Source organism: Echeneis naucrates, chromosome 7 (genome assembly GCF_900963305.1).
Source record: "Echeneis naucrates chromosome 7, fEcheNa1.1, whole genome shotgun sequence".
Classification (NCBI taxonomy): Eukaryota; Metazoa; Chordata; class Actinopteri; order Carangiformes; family Echeneidae; genus Echeneis; species Echeneis naucrates.
Genome location: NC_042517.1, coordinates 3059155 through 3081033, shown reverse-complemented (window position 1 = coordinate 3081033; position 21879 = coordinate 3059155). Strand labels below are relative to the sequence as shown.

The following is a 21879-nucleotide window of genomic DNA, read 5'->3' as shown; positions in this document are numbered from 1 at the left end:
GAGCCGGACGTTTTCCCTCAGGGGCTGGTGAATGAATATTAATGCTGCTGGAAAGGTGACGATCACGTGCTGCGTTCACGACCTGCCCCCGTGTGGCGAGGAAAAAAAAAAAAAAAGAAAGAAAAGAAATTGGAAATGCATCTTTGAATTGTAGTCATTGTGTATTTGCTGTGAATAATCTCTAATTCCCCTTGTGTTTCCAGGCAGGTGTGTTTATTCCTGAAAAGAGGAGCAACACAGAACGACGGGGACGAGGACGGCCAGGATCCTTTGAGTATAGCTGTGCAGCAAGCCAACGCAGACATCGTCACACTGTAAGTTCATTTAGCTGAACTTTTCTCTGCGATTTGATGATTTATTTATTTAAAAAAAAAAAAAAAAAAAAAAAAAAAAAAACACGCTCCCCCTCTTCTTCTCCTCCTCTTCAGGCTGCGTTTGGCAAGGATGAACGAGGAGATGCGGGAGTCGGAGGGACCCTTCGGACAGCCAGGTCAATACCCGATCAGCAGCCCCACTGAGCAGCAGTACAAGAAATGCATTCAGGAGTTTATCTGTCTCAATATAGCAGAGTGCTAGAACCAAACCAGATATAAAATAAAATAAAATGAAACAAACAAACAGTCTAGGCCCAGTGCAGGGCGTGCCCAGAGACATTACACTGCCTGAGGGATCCTGCACTTCAGGCTTCTTTCCTCCACTCATTCTCTGAGGAGGGACTTTTTCACCACCCAGATTTACTTCATCCCTGCAACAGATATGCCCCCAGCACTGTCTGTCTACATTAGACCAGAAACCAGCAGTCAGCTCCCCCTCTCAGGATCACACAGGAACTCGGCGTTCCCTTCCTTAAAATGATGTCAGATTTAGAGCGACTGACTTTGCCAAAAATAAATAAATAAATAAATAAATGTGTAAATGAGGTCTAATCACTGCCAGAAAAAGAGCAAGCCACTTACAAAAAAAAAAAAAGATTATCCAGCAGTCCTTCAGTAGACCACCTATATGTCAACAGCGGTTTTCCCTTTATCTGGAGGGGTTGGAGGGTACAGGGTGCTCGGAACCAAAGACCTGCAACAGCTCTTTTGTCCCAACAGTTAAAGGTTTCATTTAACTGTGCTGTTATTTTAGTGCGAAGTGGGAGGAGGTACTTAAAGTCCCATTTTATTATTTATCATAGGCGCCATTTTCATGACTCTTCTGGCATGTCTTTTTCACAAATATCTGGTTTTGATGATACAGTTAAAGCCCACCTGCATCATCTAAACTTGAAGGGAGACGTTAGAACTACAACTCCCAAGGTGCATTTCAGCAAGAACTAGCTAATCACAGAGCATTCAGGGAATTGGTTAAAGCGGTTTACGAAGCCAGCAGCTATGGAAGCGTTTTTTCTTCCCATCTGCAATTATCTGTAGATGGATTCTTTGCCATGGCAACGGCAGCCAAGCCTGATGGGTATTGTAGTATTTAGGAGTTATCCGCCATATCGAAATGGATCATTATATATTTTTTTAGTTTTTTTATTTTTATGTTTTGTTTTGTTTTTGTTTTTTTTTTTGACACAAAGAAATAATTAGAAATGGGAGTCACGGCTTGTTGGATTGTTGCATTTAATCAGAAGAGTTGTGTAATTCTGTGCGAATGAAAAAATTAAAATGGGACTTAAAATTAAAATGGGAGATGATCAGTTTTTGAAGGAGCCCTCCCACTTTGCAGCGGCAGTTATTGATGAGCGTTGAGGCCAAAAAGCTCTTCTTTCTTTTTCATTTCCTAAGCATCTATCCATGCACACGTGTGACCAATGGCAGTAGCGCTCTTCATTTTAAACTGTGACAGTCATGAAGGAGTAACTGTGACTGAGAGTAAATGACCCTGCAGTCGTTTCTCTGTGTTGATCAAAGGATCGATCAAGTGAAGCTTTTATTTGAAATTAAAAGCGAAATTATGCACTTTTTCTTACCAACAGTGATTTGAATTTTCTTTTTGCGCCTGTACCTATTTTATTTTTCTTCTCAGAATGTTTTTTTTTTTTTTTTTTTTGGTTCGGTTTTGTTTTTAATTATGACAAAACTCCCAGAGCAATAGTGCAATGATTATTTCGGTACAGATAATCTGTATTTTTTGTATTATGTTTGACAGCAATGCAGATGGTATTTTTTTAAGCTGGATATATTTTGTTAGATTTTATTTCTCTGAGCACTCGCACACACACGGTGCCAGTATTCTATTCTCTTTATGAGAAAACGAGCCAATACTCCACAGTCTCATCATATTTAATCACTTGGAGTAATTCTGCAGTACAAACTGCAATGAAAGATGGACATTTTTAATAAACCGTGCAAACGTGTATTACTGTACATACAGTATTTGTATGTTAAAATGTTTGGTTAAAGTAATGTATCATAATTAGGCCAATATTAGATTTGTTCTTTGGCCATAGTGCATGGGTGGCTGTTGCTCAGGTCTTCCTAAGCCCTGTTGCTTCTGTTTACTTCTGTACCCAGTGTATGTGAATATTTAACATGTAGTATTGTTGAATAACGTTATTATCTGTATTATATATATACTGCCAAATCATGACAGTGCATGGAATGACATTAATGTCAGAAGATATTCCCGTTGTCCTTCTTTGGCTGGATAATGTTTGTGTAAAAAGCTTGATGACAATGAATATGGCAGCTCGGCCATGGCCCCAAATCTGTGTTCAATGAACCCACTTGTGGTTTTTATTTTGATTTTATTTGCTAGTTCACAGTAAATGATGGTGACCCAGAATGTGCTGGGAACGGCTTTTGGTTAAAGCGTTGAACGGCCTCGTGCGTGTTGCTCACATTTCATATCCGAGGCAAAGTTTGTCTTCCCCAAAGATCTCGCTTGTCCGCCACAGATTGTTTAGGACCGTCGGGGTTTAGCCCAAACCAAAGACCAGAGACTGTTTTTCAGAGTGTTTTTTGTGTTTTTGTTCTTGTAACAGATTGATATTTTATCCCTTTAAGAGACTGTACGCAAATTATTTTTAGCAGGGCTTGAGTTTAAAATTAGCATGCAGGACAGAGAGGGAACACACGTTTTGGTTCATCCCCATTCTATCAACTCATTTTATTGATTGACATTATGTAAGGATCTTTTGATGAAGTAAATGAGTAAAGCTGCTAACTATTAGTAGCATTATCTGAACCTTAGAGAGACTGAGAGCTTCTTTGCTTATTCAACACATCTATTCAACTCATTGCCCCCAATTAAAGTCCAACGAAGGAGGTTGAACACAAACGGATGGTGCTACAAAGCTAATAAGTAATGACATCTTCCTCCATTTTGGACTTCCTGGTTTCACATTCCTGATGGCTTTCTATCGTTTAATGTGTGAATCAAAGTTCATTAACGTTGAACTTATCATGAAATGTTGTTGCCCCTTTAGTTTCCATACAGTCTCTTACTTGTGTTTTGCCCTTCAGCACTGAAATATTTTTAAAGGATGTAGCAGCGGCAGAAAGATCAGAAACACCAAATCTCTGTTAAACCAGCCTGTTCTTATTTAGTGCAGTATTTTCCAAAAGGTCACAGGAGGCAGGTTTTATAGATGAATGATGTCAACACTAACCAAACAATCATTTACTTGGAGCCACTGAATGATTATGTCTTGTACAGTAAAACGTGTCTGCAGTGTATGAGTCGGTACGTCAACAAGTTGACTGTTGTGTATATAAACTAAAAACTATTAACACTTTAACAGCTTGCTTCTTACATGCAATTTTTTAACTTTGTTGTATTTTTTTCTCGCTGACTGTTAATTGTACGATTTCTTTGAATATTGTAAGAGAACGTTTGTCTCTGAATATACAGTACCTGTGCATATTAACACTAACTGCTACCTGTGTTTGTTTTTTGTTTAACAACTCCTCCCAGTGTCTTCGGAAATAATGCTGAAAATAAATGGAAGATGTCACTGAACGCTAACTGCTCTGTTTTTCTTTTCCGCTTCATTTCTAAGTGCTCTTTGCTCTCACAGCCTTTTACTACATCTAACAGAATTAACAAACTTTTAACTTCATGCTGCTGGTGCACTAATCGCTGATCGGACGAATTTATTTATTGTGTAGGCTGAAATGTGACTAACACTTTTCAATATGCATGAAGACAGTTTAACAATAAATACAATGGAGACACGGACGTATAGGTGGACAGAAAGGGAACTATGGAAACAAATCACAGATGTAGAATTGGTAGCTAGAGGTTTCATTAATCTATATTGAATCACCATATTTTATGAGTTCATCTGTCTGTAAAATCCGGAGAGGATTTAATTCTGTAACTCTCATATAAAAAGAAAAACTGCACCAAAAAATAATGCTGTGGTGAGATGTGTAACTTCATAAACATAATGTTAATGAAAAATGTATACAGCACTCCAGCAAATACAGTTAACCACTTTATATCACAGCAGCTGAGGGCAGCTGTTGATAAATACATGAAGAAACTCAAAAATTTTCACATTTTTGCTTCCACTTAGATTTTTGGAAGTTATACTACTACAATAGTGTATCTGATACAGCAAGTTCCCAAATACAATAATGAATAAGCAGTTCAACACCCAGGTATATCTATCTTAGGAAAAATTAAAGTCACTAAATGCTCATGACATTTTAGAAAGTTGAACCAGGAAATGTCTCCATTCATTGATGAATTAATGAACGAGTAGCGTCGTCTTCAGCTTCTGGACTCCTGTAAAAATCCCAGACTCTGGAGGTTAAATGTTGGAGAGAAGCACATATATCCAATACTATGTCTGAACTCACTGATCTCTCTCGCTCTCTCTCTTTCTTTCACACACACACACACACACACACGGCGGGTAAGCCAGGAATGCTCATTCCCTTTTTAATTAGCCGAGCCTGGGAGCTCTCATGGGACACAAAAGAGTTCAACTGCTTTTGTTATGCTTGTAGATTCAGTGGTTTCCATGGCCACAAGAAAAGTAAAGGCTCAGTATCTGGAAAGTTGAAAGAGGGAAGCTTCATGGTGCCTCAGCCTGTTTTCGCCTCCCCATTCATCAGGCCTCTCTCACCCAGAGCAGCTCTGCTGTCTGTTTTCCTCATTGCATGTATTCTTATAAAAGATGTTTTGACTGCTCGCAGACTTTCCCGTCAGCTTCCTTATTTATCACACTTTGAATCATAACGCTGAAGAAGCTGCCAAAGTGCCAAGTGTTGTGAGCAAGAAGACGCTTTTGTCGAGTTACTTAGCACAATAGTTAGTCATTAATTAAACACCTGGCGGATAGAAGAACTTATTTCAATCACAAACCAATAATTTTAAGGATTTTTTCAAATAAAAATGCTCAGATTTTCCAGCTTCCCGTGTCTCAAACCTGAATACTAAGTGTCTTTCTTCTTGAAGCCCATGTGAGCGTTAACTGAATGACTTTGAGTATCAAGCTGTTTAGAATTTTTTTATACAATTTCCTGACACTTTTGCACAAAATAATAAATCAAAATTTCTGCTCTTAAAAAAACCATGTGATGTGTTTGTGCTAAAAACAAGGACTAACTGCCAGCGATTCTGCTTTTGGTAAAAGAGACCAATGCCAAAGGATGAATGTGAACTTTCCTAATTGTTTTCTGTTCTTCTCTTCCTCAGGAGATGCCACTTACCTCGACATCTTCAGAGAATTTTCCCATATGGCATCCCACAACCCAGAGAAGCTGAAACGAAGGAGTGTGCATTTCCGGCACTCCTTCAGGTAGTTTGATGAGCACCTGGAGATTCACAAGATTACATACTTGAAAAGTGCAGCAGCCACTTTCCAGTTTTTGTTAGTCACACAAATGGGGTTGCATGTTGAACATCGCGTCATCCTGAGAAGAATCCTGACCTGAATAATAATGTTAATGCATTTTAAAACAATGAAATTCCACTACACTATGTTACAACCTTTGAAGTGCATGGAAGTTGAAGAAATCGTGATACAATTTGTGATGCTGGCGTTTTGTTGTTCAGAATAGCTGCATTATTTGTGCAAGAGACAGATCAGACTTTTATTTTGATAGGATGTTGTTCTATGAGGATTGGCTGGTCTTTTCCTCTTATTTGAATAGAGCATTGCTTTGTACAGTTTTAGATTTAACTTTGGATAAAATACCAAGCACTTGTTTTATTTCTGTTTCCTTTATTTGCATCTGTTTGCTCTCTCTGATTCTGCCAGTGTCTGATCATTGCAGGAATTTCATCAATAGTTTACATAAATGCCTTTTCCTGTGTGTGTAATGCATGCATTTACTTCCATTATATTTCATTACTTAAACTTGAATTCTGCAAAGTTATACAGATAAAAAGAATGTGTCATGTCATCATTAGTTATCATCACCAACTCGACATGTTGAAGTCACAGTGTTATTTTCTCCTGATGAGCAAGTTGTTTTGATGTGAATGTGCTATCTTACATCGACTATGCTGGTGTAGTCTTTGTAAAATAAGATTGTTTAAATGTACTTTGCAGCACCACTATGAAATGCAGCGCTTGTGTTGATGCGAAAATGCTAATATATCTGAATGAACAGGAAAACTGATGAAACGTGGACCGAAATAAACATCATCTGTGTTTACTGTAAACATGAGCAGTAAGATACTTGAGCACACCTCCTCTATTGTCCCTGAAGCATCGATGCCCTCTTGTGTTGAAATGTGAGACTGGTGTAGCTGAGGGGAGCTGAATTGCTGAATAATTCAGGCTACAGGTTATTTGCTTTCATTGAATTATTAGTGAATTCAGCTGGTGAAATCCTGATGTTTGCACCTGCCGTTTTCTGGTATTTCATTTGTGGGTGTTTGTGTCTACGTGATATTCATCACCTGGTGAGTATGAAGATTATTTTCTTCAGTAACAGCAGCATTACATTAATGGAAATGCAAGCCTCAAATGTGTCCGTGCACACATGTTCTGCAGAAAAATGGCCCCTGGGAGGGAATTACTAACATCAACTGACTTTTACTGGTTTATCTCTTTTAAGAACGGGACCTTTGATTGCTTCTCCAAAAGATCACAAGATAGAGAGGTCATGAAATCATCAGTGGGAGAGAAAACAAGAAAAGAAATTACTGACTAACAAACTTATAGTCACAAGTTTCTTTTTTTCTAAAATGTTTTGTTTTTGTGAAATGTTGGCTTTTTCACCCTCAAGCTGTTGCTCAGATGACTCGAAAAGCTGTTCTGTGATTCTGCTACAGACATGTTTATAGTTCAAAAACACCTTCAGTTAAAGAGGCCGTACAAGAAGCGGTCTGTGGAGTCCAGAGGTCTCCAGCTCTGGTTCTGGAGGGGTTTGGTCCGGACCAGAGGGAGGGACACTGTAGATGTTTCCTGCTCCAACACCCCTGATTCAAATGATCAGCTCATCATCAATTACAATTAAAAACAATGTTAGACTAGTGCAAAAGTAGCAAGTAGTGAGAGCATCAATGGAAATGTAGTGGAGTAAAAAGTACAATATTTGTCCTTCAAATGTAGTGAAGGGAAAGTAAAAGTATCCCCCAAAATAATACTCAAATGAAGTACAGATACTCAAAAACTGTATTTAAGTACAGAACTCAAGTAAATTTACTTCGCTACTGTCCACCCCTGATAATAACAATAATAAAAGAAAAGAAAAGAAAAGAAAAGAAAGAGACTGCAGTGATAATGTATCAGTACAGTACGGCAGGAACATTTCTAATAATAAATAATCTCGTCAGGTCAAAAGAAAATCCAGTGGCCGCCTTGTTTTATTCAATTTTTTTGCACAGTCAGTGCTTTTACTTTCATACTTCCGGTTTAGGTTTCACTTCAGTAAACTTTTCAATGCATAAATTTTTCCTGTGTCATTTTTAATTAAATAAATATAACATTTTGTAATAATAACAATGAAAACTAGTTTCGCGGTGTTTCATGAAATAATTGAATTCATCAGGACGGAGACGATCCCTGACGTCGTCATTTACGTCATCGCGTCCGGAAGTGCGTTTGGGGCGACCGACCGACCGACAGGCTGAGCGGCAGTCGGCTGGTGGCGGAGATGTGAAGATGGAGCTCCGGCTGCCCGGCCCTCGGCCCTCATCACGATCCAGCCTGACATCCGAGGAGCGGCGCCATGCGCGACTTTAACTCCCGTGACACGCGATGCGACCGCGATACCGGCCGTCGTGGAGCTAGCTAGCCGTTAGCTTGGTCGTTTACTCGCCTGCTGCAGCTCCAGCTGATCGCCGCCCCCCCCTCCTCCTCCTCCTCCTCCTCCACCCCTCCTCAGCACCGAAGCTCCGGGGAGACAGCATGATCAGGCCCTGATGGGAGATCGGAGACGGTGTGTGCAGGCATCAAATACAGGTACTGTCGCTGCTGGTGTCTCCTGCTGCAGCGCTTAGCTTTGAATTAGCACGAATCGCTGCTGCACAGAGAGCAGCGCTGCAACAACACACCTGCTGTGTGTGCATGTTATTGATTCTCAGATGTGCATCCCCACCTGAATGCAAAAGTCTGGAAATCTGTAGGTTGGTGCGTGAATGTGCAAACAACGACAGCAACAAAAATAAAAAATAAAAAATGCAAATTTAAAGACGCATTAATTCATGTTCAGATTGGTCAGTAAATGTGGAAACATGTTTATAAATGAATGCACATTATAAAGATGGTGTTGACAAATCTGTGCATGTTTCAAGAGGTCAGTAATTGTGTAAACATACATAATGAATATAAAAAGCAAATATTGTGTACCCTAATGTGTCACAAATAAGTAGAAAGATCTGCAAATTTTTTAGGTCAATATATGTGGAATCACATTTTAAAGATGCACAAAGGTTTTGAGTTCAGACTATGAACATGTATTATAAATGTGCACATGCTTTAAGTGTTTGGTAAATGTGTCAACAGATTTGGAGATGCATATGTAAATTAGAAACATTCATGAAGTTTCTGTTCACAATAATGTAAATACAATGCACCTTTTATGAATGAAACCTTTTAAGCCCCCACACTGAAATTTGTAAATATGGGGAGTGATCCGCGTGTTTTCATCATTGTGTAGTCGTTGCATATATTTGCAGTTTAATTTACACAGATTCGTATATTCGTTCAGATTTATTGCTCTATGCTTTTTTTTTCACAAACAGAGAAAGATAAAAATACTGTATTGTAACGCTCAAGTAATATTGCTCCAACAACAGCATCCTAGAAAAGAGCTCATTTATTATTAAATGTTTTCTTTTCTGTTTCAACATGTGGAGTGGTTGTTTTTTTGTTGTTTTTTTTTAGCTAGATCTGGTTTGATGTTGTTTGAGGTAAAACGTCCTGCAAAATCATCCTTTTTTTTTTGCTTTCATTAATTAAATAAAGGGATGCTTCATCTAAAAATTAGTTTTAAACAGTCTGAAGGCTAAAATAGGGATGCTTAATTTACTTTTACATGCAAAAGGGGATCAACCTGAGAATAAGCTTCTCTGTATTTTTCAAGTTTCCCTTCAAGTAGATTGATTTGGCTGAAAATTTTCAGAATCTAGAACTGTTTAATTGTTCATTTGAAAAGTGACCAAAATGGATAATCAGTCAGCTTTGGTCATTATAGCTCTCACTTATTACCCAGTTGTTTTCCATCAACGCATGGAAAGTGAGCTGCAGTCGTCAGATCTGTTTCACATCAGAATCATAATCTGTTTATCAGCTACGATTCCAAACACACAAAGAATGTGCACCAGAGTTTGTACCAAAAGACAACGTTGAAGAATGACAGAAAAAATTGAGCAAGAGGAAAGTTATGATCGAAATAAGATCTATTTACTGACCGAGATTTTTGTGACATGTATGAAATCCACAAAGCGACATGTGCAACCAGTACTTTCATTTTTCAACAGCAGAGATAGAAAGCTGTGTGCAATTTAAAGTCGAGAAAATGAAATATGGGAAAGTGGCACATGCAGGCTGCTGTCAGTCTTTTATCATCGTCAGTAGATGACAAGCTGTTGGTTGTCTCGTTTCCCGTCTTTTTGACAGCTTCTTCAGATCTTTACTTTCGTCCGCAGACATGGCGTCGCAGCTCCAGGTGTTCTCCTCCCCCTCCGTGTCTTCCAGTGCCTACTCTCGTTCAAAGAGGCTCAAAGTGGAGAACCCCGGCTGGGACGTGTCCAACCAGCTGGGAGACAATGGTTATTACCAGCAGAGCCCCACCCAGGGAGCCGCACCCTCCACTTCTGGCTCTAACTTCAACCCAGTGTACAACCCCAACCAAGTCCATCCGCCGGCCGCCGGATCCCGGGAGCAGACGGTGGTGCGGGCAGCGGACAGCACAGGTAGCCTTCGCGGGCCTCCCTCTTCCTCCTCGTCGTCCTCCTCGAGCCGGCGGGTCAAAGATGCCGAGTCCTCCTCCCAGCCGTGCGACCTTTACCACAAGCAGTACAGCTTGAAGCGGAAGAGTGAGGAGGTGGACAGCAGCGACAGCGTCCAGATACTGGAGGAGCTCTCGGCGCCCGTGGTCTCCAACCGCACGGGCGGCGGAGGGGGAACCACCACGGCTCAGTCCATCGCACATTCCACTTCCACCACTAAGAGCAGCAACTCCCACAGCGAGGGCGACTACCAGCTGGTGCAGCACGAGATTCTCTGCTCCATGTCCAACAGCTACGAAGTGCTGGAGTTCCTGGGACGCGGCACCTTTGGCCAGGTGGCGAAATGCTGGAAGCGGGGCACAAATGAGATCGTGGCGATTAAAATCTTAAAGAACCATCCCTCCTATGCTCGGCAAGGTCAGATAGAAGTGAGTATGGGTTTGTGAAGGATAAAACTCCAGGGTGTGTAGAGGAACAGCAGCTTTAAATCTTTAGGTGATGACACCAGAACTTGCCTCTACATCGTCCCATTTTTTTTAGCTTTTCTTCAGTATTAAAATAATCTGATTATATTATTTTTCGTGCATCTCTCAGTGCAAACATGAACTGTTGATAGAAAGTTCAGCATCCTTTTTAATGGTTTAACTGGAAATGCGCCGGCAGTCTAGCCAAACATCTAACTGCCCTTCTCCGTCTGCGTTGAAAACCTTTGAACAAACTGGACAGTTCACCAGCTTATCAGAAGCTGATATATAAAGACAGATAAGCATTCACACCCCATTTAGAGCCACAAATGGACTGACCATTCATGATTTCAGACTGCGGGAGGTGCAGGAAGAATATACACATTTCCAGGGGTTTGAACCCACAACCTTCTCCCTCCCATTACAATTTTTAGTAATACAAAAAATGCACTACAGCCCGGATGGTACCTGGATATGACATGAGGCAAATCTGCTAAAAGTTGATTATTCATTAACAAGCACAAACATGTCTCCGTCTTCCTCCTGCAGGTGAGCATCCTCAGCAGGCTGAGCACAGAAAACGCAGACGAGTTCAACTTTGTGCGCTCGTACGAGTGTTTCCAGCACAAGAACCACACGTGCCTTGTGTTCGAGATGCTGGAGCAGAACCTTTACGACTTCCTGAAGCACAGCAAGTTCAGCCCCCTGCTGCTCAAGTGCATCCGGCCCATCCTGCAGCAGGTGGCCACGGCGCTGATGAAGCTGAAAAGCCTGGGGCTGATCCACGCCGACCTGAAACCCGAAAACATAATGCTGGTGGACCCCCTGAGGCAGCCGTACCGAGTGAAAGTCATCGACTTTGGCTCCGCCAGCCATGTGTCCAAAGCTGTTTGCTCCACCTACCTGCAGTCACGATACTACAGGTGAGTGTGTGAGCCTCTGAGCTTTGGTAAGTGAATCGGCAGCTGTAATTGTGTTATGTCTGTTTTGACTTGCTTGCAGAGCTCCAGAGATCATTCTGGGCCTTCCTTTCTGTGAAGCCATCGACATGTGGTCTTTGGGCTGTGTCATTGCAGAGTTGTTTTTGGGATGGCCCCTCTATCCCGGAGCCTCGGAGTACGATCAGGTCAGTGGAGTGCCGCTGTTTGAGTTTGAGAACTGCTGCTCTGAAGTAACTTCATAGACTTTACAGCACTCCAGTGACATTTTTGTTCTTTCTGAGTACTGAAATAGTCATAAATCATGTTAGGTGTTTTTTTTTAATTTCACAATGTTTTTAATGGAAAAGCTTCACTTTTTTAGGGAATTTTGAGGAATATTATTTCATTTCTCTGTATATAAGTACTCAGATGGAATGATGTGAATGTCTTTATGTCATACAACAATGACAAACAAATTAGATGCCATTTGATATATGCATATATGCAAGTTACATGCAAGAGCCAGATATGAGCCAAAATCAGGTGACTACAGTCTTGCTTAAGGAGTTATTTTGTGGTCCTAAGAGTTGTTGAAACTAAATTTGAAAATGTATATTGTGAGTCTGTCTGTGGTGGAAAATAGCAGCAATGACTCTGCTGTCCTCAGCTCATTGCGCAGCCAGAACAGGGACGGCTGAGTGCCGTGAGTCAGCCCAAAGAGCTTCCAACACATAAAAGCACTTTCACTGAAAAAAACTAGCAGCTCCCCTCAAGGGAGACAAGTCTGAATCTACGCAAAAAGTCACTATATTTGTTCTACAGGGGAAAAAAAAAGGTCACTAACAGGGTTTTGAACCGTTCCTTTAAAGGGTTTTGACACTTTATCCCTGATGGTAAAATTGTCCAACGTGAGAGAAACGGGTAACTGTGTTGTCGAGTCATAGCAGTTTTGTCCAGGTGTCAGCCGTGATGGGAAGGTGTGTTTTCACATCAGTTCTTTCTCACCCACTGCACGCGTGAAAATCTCGTAACACGTTCGTGACGGCTCACACTACAAAAACAAGAAAACAAAACTCCCCCGGAGGCTGACGCAACCAGATGTCAGGTGGTTTTAACTCTATAAGCTGCACAAAAAGGTTTGATGTTTGTGGCTGACCTTTTTGGTATTTCTCTGTCAGATACGTTACATTTCTCAGACCCAGGGCCTTCCAGCGGAGTATCTGCTGAGTGCGGGCACAAAGACCAGTCGCTTTTTCAACAGAGGCCCAGACTCCAGCTACCCCCTCTGGAGACTGAAAGTAAGTGTCTGCAGGCAGGACTGATGGATGGCTGGATCAATGACTGATTTCTGCAGATATGCGCGTACTAAGGTCTTTACTTTTCTGCAGACTCCTGCAGAACATGAAGCTGAGATGGGGATCAAGTCAAAGGAGGCTAGAAAATACATCTTCAACTGTCTTGACGACATGATGCAGGTGAGGAAGTAACGGTTTCATTTCAGGTGGGAATAAAAACTCTTGACTTTATAATAAAAATTATATATTTTATTTAAACAATACTCAGACACTTTATAGGAGGCAAGTCAATAAAGATAGTAAAATCATACAGACTTATTGTTAAACCATCCATACAGATGTCAACAGGAGGGATGATGATTTATTGCTATAGATTATTTGAGATGTCTAGACAGAAACAAAAACAATCCTTCAAAAGCATTTGGCAGCAAAAATCGATTAAAAAAGCTGCGTAGGTGGGCGTGTCAGTCGCCTCTGCGCTGTCACTGTGAGGTGTAGCGAGTGCTGGCTGCACCAGGATCTTCCTCACAGTTTGAGAAACCCTGGGACTTCCTGTCCGCCCCGGCAGGTGAACATGACAAACCTGGAGGGCACGGACATCCTGGCGGAGAAGGCTGACAGGCGTGAGTTCATAGACCTGCTGAAGAAGATGCTGACGCTCGACGCGGACAAACGGATCACGCCCATGAAGACTCTGAACCACCCCTTCGTTACCATGACGCATCTGCTGCACTTCCCCCACAGCTCACAGTGAGACAACATGCTGCGATGTAGCATTTTAAAGTCCATGAATTCATATGTGCTGATTATTATTAAAAAAAAAAATTTTCCCCTAAATCTATTCCCTTTACAGTGTAAAGTCCTGCTTCCAAAACATGGACATATGCAAACGCAGATGCAGCGCCTTTGAAAATGGAAAAAACATGTTTGCCAGCAACAATACGCCGAGTGCAGCCACCAACCTCACTGTCACCTTTAGTAGCCAACTAAACCAGCACAATCAGGTGAGAGTCTCTCTAATCTGCCTTGCTGTTGTTCTGTTCCACCCAGTGTTTCATTCATAGATCCAATTTTCATTCGTTCTAAGTTCTAAAAAAGTTCAATCTAAGCTGCAAATCATTTTCTGTTTATTGATTCTTCATCAGCATGACCATGTGCAAATAAATGTTGCTCGTGTCATCCACATGCAATGGAATTCATTTATTTCACTTAAAAAAATATAAAGATAATTAGTGGTAAATACAGAAATGCTGCCCCGGCCAGGACCAGGTTTGAATATAAAAATAAAACATTGATCCCATACAGCCTCTTGACCTCCTTGTTTGTGTTTTTTTTTTTTTTGTCTTTATCTTTCTTGGGTGCTACTTTTGTGCTAACACAACATTAAAGCCACGGCGACTTTCAGAGATGTGGTTGAACGAATGAGTCTGTGCATATGTGAGCTGATTTAGGTCATCATCACTGTTCAGAAGGACACCTTGACTTCATTCACCTTCTCAGGTGTTAAACAGTGTTTCCTGCATGTTGCATCTTCCAGATGGCCTCTACAGGAGGCCAGTCTCTGTCCCTCAGCAGTAACGTCCCGTTGCTGAACTACCAGCCCGGCCTCTACCAGCAGGCCACCATAAACATCCCAGGTCTGACCCAGCAGGGCGTCCCCCTGCAGACCAGACCCACCCAGCTCTGCGCCCAGACCGAACCCTTCCAGCAAACACTCATAGTGTGCCCGCCGACCATCCAGGGTGAGAACAAAAAATGTTGTTACTTTTGTTTTGATACTTTGCTTCTGTGCAGCTAAATCACCAATCAGAAAATTTTGTATATTTCACATATTCTGCAGCTACTCTGTTGTTTTGACACAATATAATCTACCTCAATCCTCTAGGCCTTCAAACGTCCAATAAGCCCTCTGGTTATCCAGTGAGGATGGACAACTCTGTACCATTAGTCCCTCAGAACCAGTCGTCCCAGTCGCTTCACATCCAGCCCGGCATGCTGGCCCAGGTATGACAAACTGCAGGGGTCACTGGGCCCTGACGGCATTTTAGCCCGTCTGTGTAATTTTACTTCCCTGCTTGACGATTCCCATTTTGTGCTGTTAAACCTCCACTCCACCACATTTCAGAGAGAAATATTCCACGTTTTACTTTTGCCATTTATGTTGCAACTAGTTACTAGATGTTGTCCAGTTAGATTCAAACATTTAAAAACAAAAACAAGATCGGGTTGATTGTTACACCACCACAGAAAAATCTGCATCTAGTAAGTTGCTTGTGTGAAATGTACAGTCAGTGAGGGCTGAAAATTAAAAGCTGCTCCCAGAATGAATTTGTTTGACTTGAGGCCTCTGCCATCCAGAAACTTTTAGCGACAGGTAAGTCGATCTGAAACGGAGCTGGTCTTCATGAACCAACTCGAATATTTGTGGACTTTTTAAGAGTTTTCCTCCCAAAAGCCACAAAACGGAAACTCTCAGGATGATTCTGAATATCAATATTCCAGTTCGCCTCCTTCCTCTTCAGGATCCAAACATCTCTTCTGTTTCTGTTTTAGTCTTAACATCTCCCATTCCTTGCCTCCCTGCTCTCCCTCCTCTCCCCCTCACACTTCCTCCCAGGCCTCCTGCGACCCCCTGCTGGTAGGCAGCCTGTACAGCTCAGTGGCGGGAATGCCTCATTTAGGCTCGCTCCAGCTGCCAGTCGGCTGTAGGGGTGGAAACCTCTCCAGCTTTCTGGATCAGAATGCCTCCATGCTGGTAAAACGCCATCGTCACAACTGCCACCTCGGTTGAGAGCTCCTCTTTCTTCTTCCTAGCACATGTATGTCGGCGGTGTGCTGCAGGGCATGACACGCATGTGCAATCCACCAGTCTGGTTGACTGCTTTTACGCTTGCAGCTTCAGGGGTTTCCTCCAATGTGTTTTTTTTTTGCAGTATCTAAAGCTTGTCGTCTCGCAGGTCTGCACATTGTTCCCAGATGTAAATCTGTTCTTAGCAGATTTCCAGACTCGTTGTGGCTGATGAGACGCTGTTGTGTGTCAGCGTGTTTACTGACCTGTAATTGTGATACAATGTGCAGTTCCATTGTTTAAATGATGATCCGTCCGTGCCAAATCTGATCTCTCGCTGAGGACTAGATGTTTCCAACTGTCTGTGCTTCTCAAGGAGAAAAGCTAAAATTATTTTCCCTTTTATGTCTGCTGCCAATTCAATTATTTGAAGGTTGTTGTAAAAAAAAAAAAAAAAAAAAAAACTAAACTAAAACAGGAAATGAACCAATATTGATTTTTAAGATTGTTGAAACAGATTCTTCACATGTAAATATTGATTCAGTATTCATTGTTCACGTTTATTATGATTTTAGTGTTTCTTTACTTGATCTAACAATGTCTTTAATGTTAGAAATACTGAATTTTGAAAAAAGGAAAACGCCAAAGGGATGTTTTAACCTTCTGCTGCTTTCTCTTCTGTCCAATGATCAGTAAGAGGCGACTCCACTGGCTGTAAAAAGAAGTGAGATCGTGCTGAAATGGGAAAATGGCCCTGCTTGTCACTGGGCTCATTGCCTCAGTAAATGTTTTCCTAATGAGTTTAGTCTCGGCCTCTTGGTTCGAGTCTTCTTCAATACAGCATGATGTTTATTTTTTTTTTAATGATTTATTCTCCATTTAGAGGAGAATAAACTACAAAGTGGGCGGATGAGTTAGGGGTGTGGCTACATAACAGGTCAGATCTGATCACAGTAACAAACTCTGGGCTTCAAAAGCTCAAAAACAAGCGAGTCTGGGTTCTCCTCTTTCCTTCACGCCCCTCCTCTTCTCTCTGCCCTGTTTCCTGTGTCATTAAATGGCCAAATACATCCATATAATCACAAACACTCAAACATTTGAATTGTTCTCTTAAAAGCTTCTTGCAGACTGTAATACTCTCGTGCCACAAGCAAGGAAGACATTTATTTGTAAGGATTTTGCAGAAATCCAGAGAAAAGCACTGTGTGTAGACCTTTGACATCTGCCAGTGGGAGAGAGCAGTACACGCCCTCCCTGGCTCGCACTAACCGTCCTACTGATTTCAGGTTGGCTGCGTTTCTGCTGGACTCGCACTGAGTCGCAGTGCAGCAGCTGTACTGCATGCATGGCATCACACCATGTTTTTCTGTCATTGTGTGAGCTGTCCTTCTGCTCCCAAAGTCTCTTTTGAGCACGTTTCCTTCTCAGCAGTAACACGTGCAGCTCCTCTCTCTGCACAGGGATCAAGTCTGCAGACGGCGACCTCAACTCCAGTTTTGTTCAGTTCATCATTGCTTAGTTTTACCTCAACATCTGCTGCAGGTCTTGGTGTAGGACAGATGGGAAGCTTTGTGTTTTGTCTACAGTCTGCATGTCTTGTCTTTCCGTGTGATTCTTTTGAGGGAAATAACTCGACATGCTGCACTTTGTTCCTTTCTTGAAGGCTGTCACTGCTGACTTTGGGCCGAGCGTCATGTCATCACTGCAGTCTTTTAAAAGGTGTGTTTGTTTGTGTGTGTGTGTGTGTGCATACAGCAGGGCTGGCCAGCAGGCACGCAGCAGATACTCATCCCTTCCACATGGCAGCAGATGCCAGGCATGGCCATCCACAACCCTGGGCAGACTGTGGTGCCCAACTCCCCGATGGGAGCTCCGGTCTCCGACGGTCAACAGGCTTCTGGCTGGAGGTAAAACCATTCAAATGCACATGTAAACGATCAGATGCTCGTACAAAGTTTAATTTCTTGCTCTGTTTCAAAGGGGCCGTCATGGCAGCCAGTACGATGGCCCCAGCCAGCAGGACTCTGGCGTCAGCCGTCACGCTGCTTCACAAAACCACAACTCAGGGCCCGCTCACTCCAGAGCCCAACAGGGCAAGAGGTCAAAGGCTCGACACGCTGAGAGCGGAGCCAGGTATCGAGCTGTCTACGTGTTTTTTGGGAGCGGGTCCTTCACTGTCGTAATAAAATGAAATGCGGCACAAACAGATGGCGGTGAACGCTTCCTGGCCTGTCTTGCATGACGGATCGTCTGTTTGCTTTCAGGCCTGTGTCGTCGGTGCATTCAGCCACCACCGTGGTCCACAACACCTCTGCTTTTGCCGGTGACCAGTCTCAACCCATCGTCATCTCTGACACGCCCAGTCCTGCCGTCAGCATCATCACCATTCACAGCGACTCAGAGGATGAGGACGACAGGAAGTTTCCTGCTGCATGGTGAACTCGTCTTCTTTCCTGTAAAACTTCAGCGGTTTCATATTTTTCCTTTCGATGATGATAGCTGACTGCTCGTATTCTTTCTTCCTGCAGCTCTGGAACGAGCCAGAGGACCAACGTGATCAGCTGCGTGACCGTTCACGACTCCCACGACTCGGATTCCTCCACCAGCAGCCCCCTCAGCCCCAAGACGACTGCACAGCCCGCCAAGTCCCTGGCCATTATCATGCCCTCTGTGAAGAGCCAGCCTGGAGAGAGCACAACCCACAAAGCTCCGGCAGCTCCAGGTCTGCTTGGAAAATCCACTCAGCCCACATTTCCACCATTTCCATATGCTCATGAATATAACCCTTATTTTTTAGTCTGCATATCTGCTCACAATATTTTGGGTTTGTCCACGGGTAGAGCAAGTGACAAGTGGCTCAGGAAAATCCAAGAAGGGGGCAACTCAGCAGTCCAGTCGGCCAGGGGACACCAACACTGACCGCCATAAACGTGCTGCCTCCAGCAGATCTCAGCCTCTCAACCTGAGTCAGGTAACAACGTTCACACAAAGCTGATGTCGTTGTCCAGGTGAACCCACCCAAGGACAATCACTTCAATCTCTAAACGCTAATTAAGACCACCAGAATGTAGAGGTTCATTTAAAGACACAGATCTGCAGTGAGGCTCAACCAAGCTGAGGTGCTTTATGATGATGATTAACAATTTAATGATGAGATTGGATCAAAGTCGTCGTGTTTTCAATTCAACCAATCAGCTCTGAGATCAGCTGACACCACGTGTAGATCAGGCCGTGGAAGTCTTTGAAACCAGAAGAATTGGACAGGACAGTGCAGCAGAGCAGGAGTCGTGGTTGGATCTGTCCTGATTGTCAGACAGGTCACCGTTGGTTGTTTTCTTTGCTTTCTTGTCCATTTTCATCTACAAGGCACCACAACAGATTTAAGTTGACAAATCAAGTGAGAAGTAGGGCCATTTTCCCATAGACTTCAACACAGACAGACTCACTGGTGCAGTGCACACTTTGGTTGTTGTTTGTGGTACATTGCCACTCACCAATTCACAAGTATGGGGTCTCTGGACGGACCCTCTGTCTGCAGAGCTCATCGCTCTCTGTTGTTTCAGGTACAGCAGTCTGTGATGTCATCCTCTCATGACCAAACAGGAAGCAGTAGTTCCCTGAGGCGGCAGCCCACATACCCGCCGCCCGTCTCCTCTCACTCTACATCGTACCGGCTTCACGAGAACGCCCTCTTCAGCTCCACCCCCAACCTGTACGCCTACCCGGCCTCAGCCGCCCTGGCCTCCGTGTCCCAAGCCGTGGACCAGATGCAAGGCGGCCCGTCTCGCCACAGCAGAGCGAGCGGGACGGCGTACTCGTCCCTGGCGCTCCTCCAGAAGAACGGTGGCTTAGCCTTGGGAGGGTCCGCTCCGGGACAGTACGGCAACCACCAACACCAACAGCAGCAACAACACCACCAACAGCAGCAGCAACAACAACAACATCATCAGCTGGCAGGGCAGGCGTTCCACCGCTCCAGTGCTGCTTACCCACGAAAACTCAATCAGTATCCGTACCTGTAAAGACTGACAGGAAGAAGCTTCTGCACCAAGACCAAATGAAGACCGAGACTAGAGAGGACCACGAGCTCATCATGGGCGGCGGCTGTGACTGGACTTGTTCTCAAACTCAACTTTTTGCTTTTTCCCCGTATTGTCCCTGTTTGTTTTTAGCCCTTTCTCTGATTATTTTGGAGAAAATATTCACAGAATGTATTTATATTTTAACAATCTTCTTTTTTCTTTCTTTTTTTTTAAGTCCCTTCCTACTGCAGAGTTTGCGTTGCGTACATTAACCGATGCAGTCTGAGCGTCGGTGTCTGACAGGAAATGAAACGAGGAAGATGTCCTGGCGTTAATAAGTTTCAGCTTCACCTTATAACCACCTGAGATCAGTCTCATGGGAATTGTAGCCCTTTTTATACGTCGTGCCCAAATTAATGGGATCAGCCTTAAAGCTGAAAAATCCTCTTGCAGACTGCACTGTATACTTTAACACTTAAAGCCTAAAAAGATTCCTTTTATTTGAGAAACGTGTGTCGAGGAGAAACTGTTGCTGCTCTTACTGTTACTGTCACTCATCCAATAATTGTTTGAAAGTTGCATTTACACATACACAATTGCCTTACTTACTGAGGCCAATTTTTTTTTTTTTTGTTGTTTTAAATCTTACTATGTCAGCACGTCGCGATGACTTAGATGAATATGTTGTATGTTTTCTTTATGAATGTACTGTGTGTTTTATCTGTACTACAAAAACAAACGGAGAACGTAAGCTACGTACTGTACTGTGTTATGATAGTGTGTCACTGTGTTCTTCAGTGTTTACACGTTATTTCCATTTTAACTTAATTATATTTCTATGTTTAGTATGATGAATAAGCAGTAAGGGTGTGGTGTTCAGAGAAGTGGGGGGGTGTCCTGTTCTTTTTTTTTTTTTTTTTTTTACAGTTTTAAAGTTCATTTAAGGCTGCATGTGTCTGACATGGAGTAGCATTCAGGAGAGATTTGTAAAACCACATCTGCACTCTGTATCGCTCACGGATGGATTAGCAATGTTACGTTTAATTTGTACAACAAATATTTGGGGGGAAATGTAAAAGCTCTTGTCTTGTGAAGTGGTGTCTGTGAAGTGACGCGTGCACATGAAATCCAACTGGGGTATCGCACCCATCATGTAAAAGTTAGGGCCATTTAGGTGACAATTGTAAAATCCACAGTGAAGCGTTTTGATTTGTGAATAATCAAATCCGGCAAAGATGATTTATAGAAGTATGAAATTGATGTTCAGTATGTTACTGCTTCTAAACAGAATCATTGGTTTGGTGAAATGATGGTTGTTCGCACAATCCTGCTGTGTTGTGAAGTGCTACATTAACATAGGACACACAATGAACCTTAACCCGTATATACGCAATAAAAAATCTTCTCAAAACAGAGTGAGATGTGACTCTCTCTTGATTAAAGATTACCTGACAGATAATTAACTTAAAGAGACATCCGTATTACAATCACCAACCAACAGCAGGGTGGAAACTAAACATCGTCACTGTGGCCTAAGAAATGTCAGAAAACAAAAATAACGTCTGTTAATTTACCTTTTTGATTTTGTCAGCCTATTTCTTTTGCCTCGCTCTCTGGGAAGGTGAGATTACAAGGAGAGGCTGGGGGACGCCTGAAACTGAGATTTAGAAAATTAAGAATGAGGAGAAAGTTCACGTTTAATAATACAAATAGGAATTTGAAAAACTTCTAACCTCAGCAGATCAATGATGTCCAGAGACGCAGGAGTTCTTTACTTGATAAGAAATATTTATTTGTATGTTTGCAGTATACTTTATAAAGCTATCACATTCTCATTTTACAATCCGCACGAACTGAGGAGACCGCGTCAGGATGCTTCCACAGGTTATTGAAAATCTCAACAAATCTGAGGAACGTAATTCCATAAGTTGTTCATGCACTTTAAAATCATGGCACAAGTGGAATTATGTGGTTTAACCGAGAGCATTAAAAAAAACAAACAAACAAAAAAAACAAAACAGGTAATATGATGAATATTTGTGAGGA

General features: G+C 42.5%; 2 protein-coding genes across 4 annotated transcripts in view; both read left to right on the top strand.

The window, feature by feature from the left end:
• The window catches only part of acap3a (ArfGAP with coiled-coil, ankyrin repeat and PH domains 3a), a 57757-nt gene extending 51183 nt beyond the window's left edge, over window positions 1-6574 (top strand). For both annotated transcript variants that reach the window (XM_029506021.1, XM_029506020.1), the window contains exons 23-25: window positions 204-314; window positions 429-490; window positions 5635-6574. In XM_029506021.1, the coding sequence (XP_029361881.1) occupies window positions 204-314; window positions 429-490; window positions 5635-5741 (280 nt within the window). In that variant the 3' untranslated portion in view covers window positions 5742-6574. The remainder of the gene's footprint in view (window positions 1-203; window positions 315-428; window positions 491-5634) is intronic.
• A 1431-nt stretch (window positions 6575-8005) lies between these two features.
• On the top strand, window positions 8006-21241 carry hipk1a (homeodomain interacting protein kinase 1a). Of its 2 annotated transcripts, XM_029506428.1 has the most exons (17): window positions 8006-8353; window positions 10042-10772; window positions 11358-11731; window positions 11811-11934; window positions 12907-13026; window positions 13117-13203; window positions 13592-13773; window positions 13877-14027; window positions 14561-14765; window positions 14909-15027; window positions 15641-15778; window positions 17567-17718; window positions 17792-17944; window positions 18076-18246; window positions 18340-18533; window positions 18652-18782; window positions 19375-21241. In XM_029506428.1, the coding sequence occupies exons 1-17, from the start codon at window positions 8314-8316 to the stop codon at window positions 19831-19833; spliced, it is 3531 nt and encodes a 1176-aa protein (XP_029362288.1). In that variant the 5' UTR covers window positions 8006-8313; the 3' UTR covers window positions 19834-21241. The 2 variants fall into 2 exon arrangements, with proteins under 2 accessions (XP_029362288.1, XP_029362289.1); XM_029506429.1 differs by lacking the exon at window positions 15641-15778 and having other exon boundaries at window positions 8314-8353; window positions 19375-19833.
• Window positions 21242-21879: the final 638 nt, after the last annotated feature.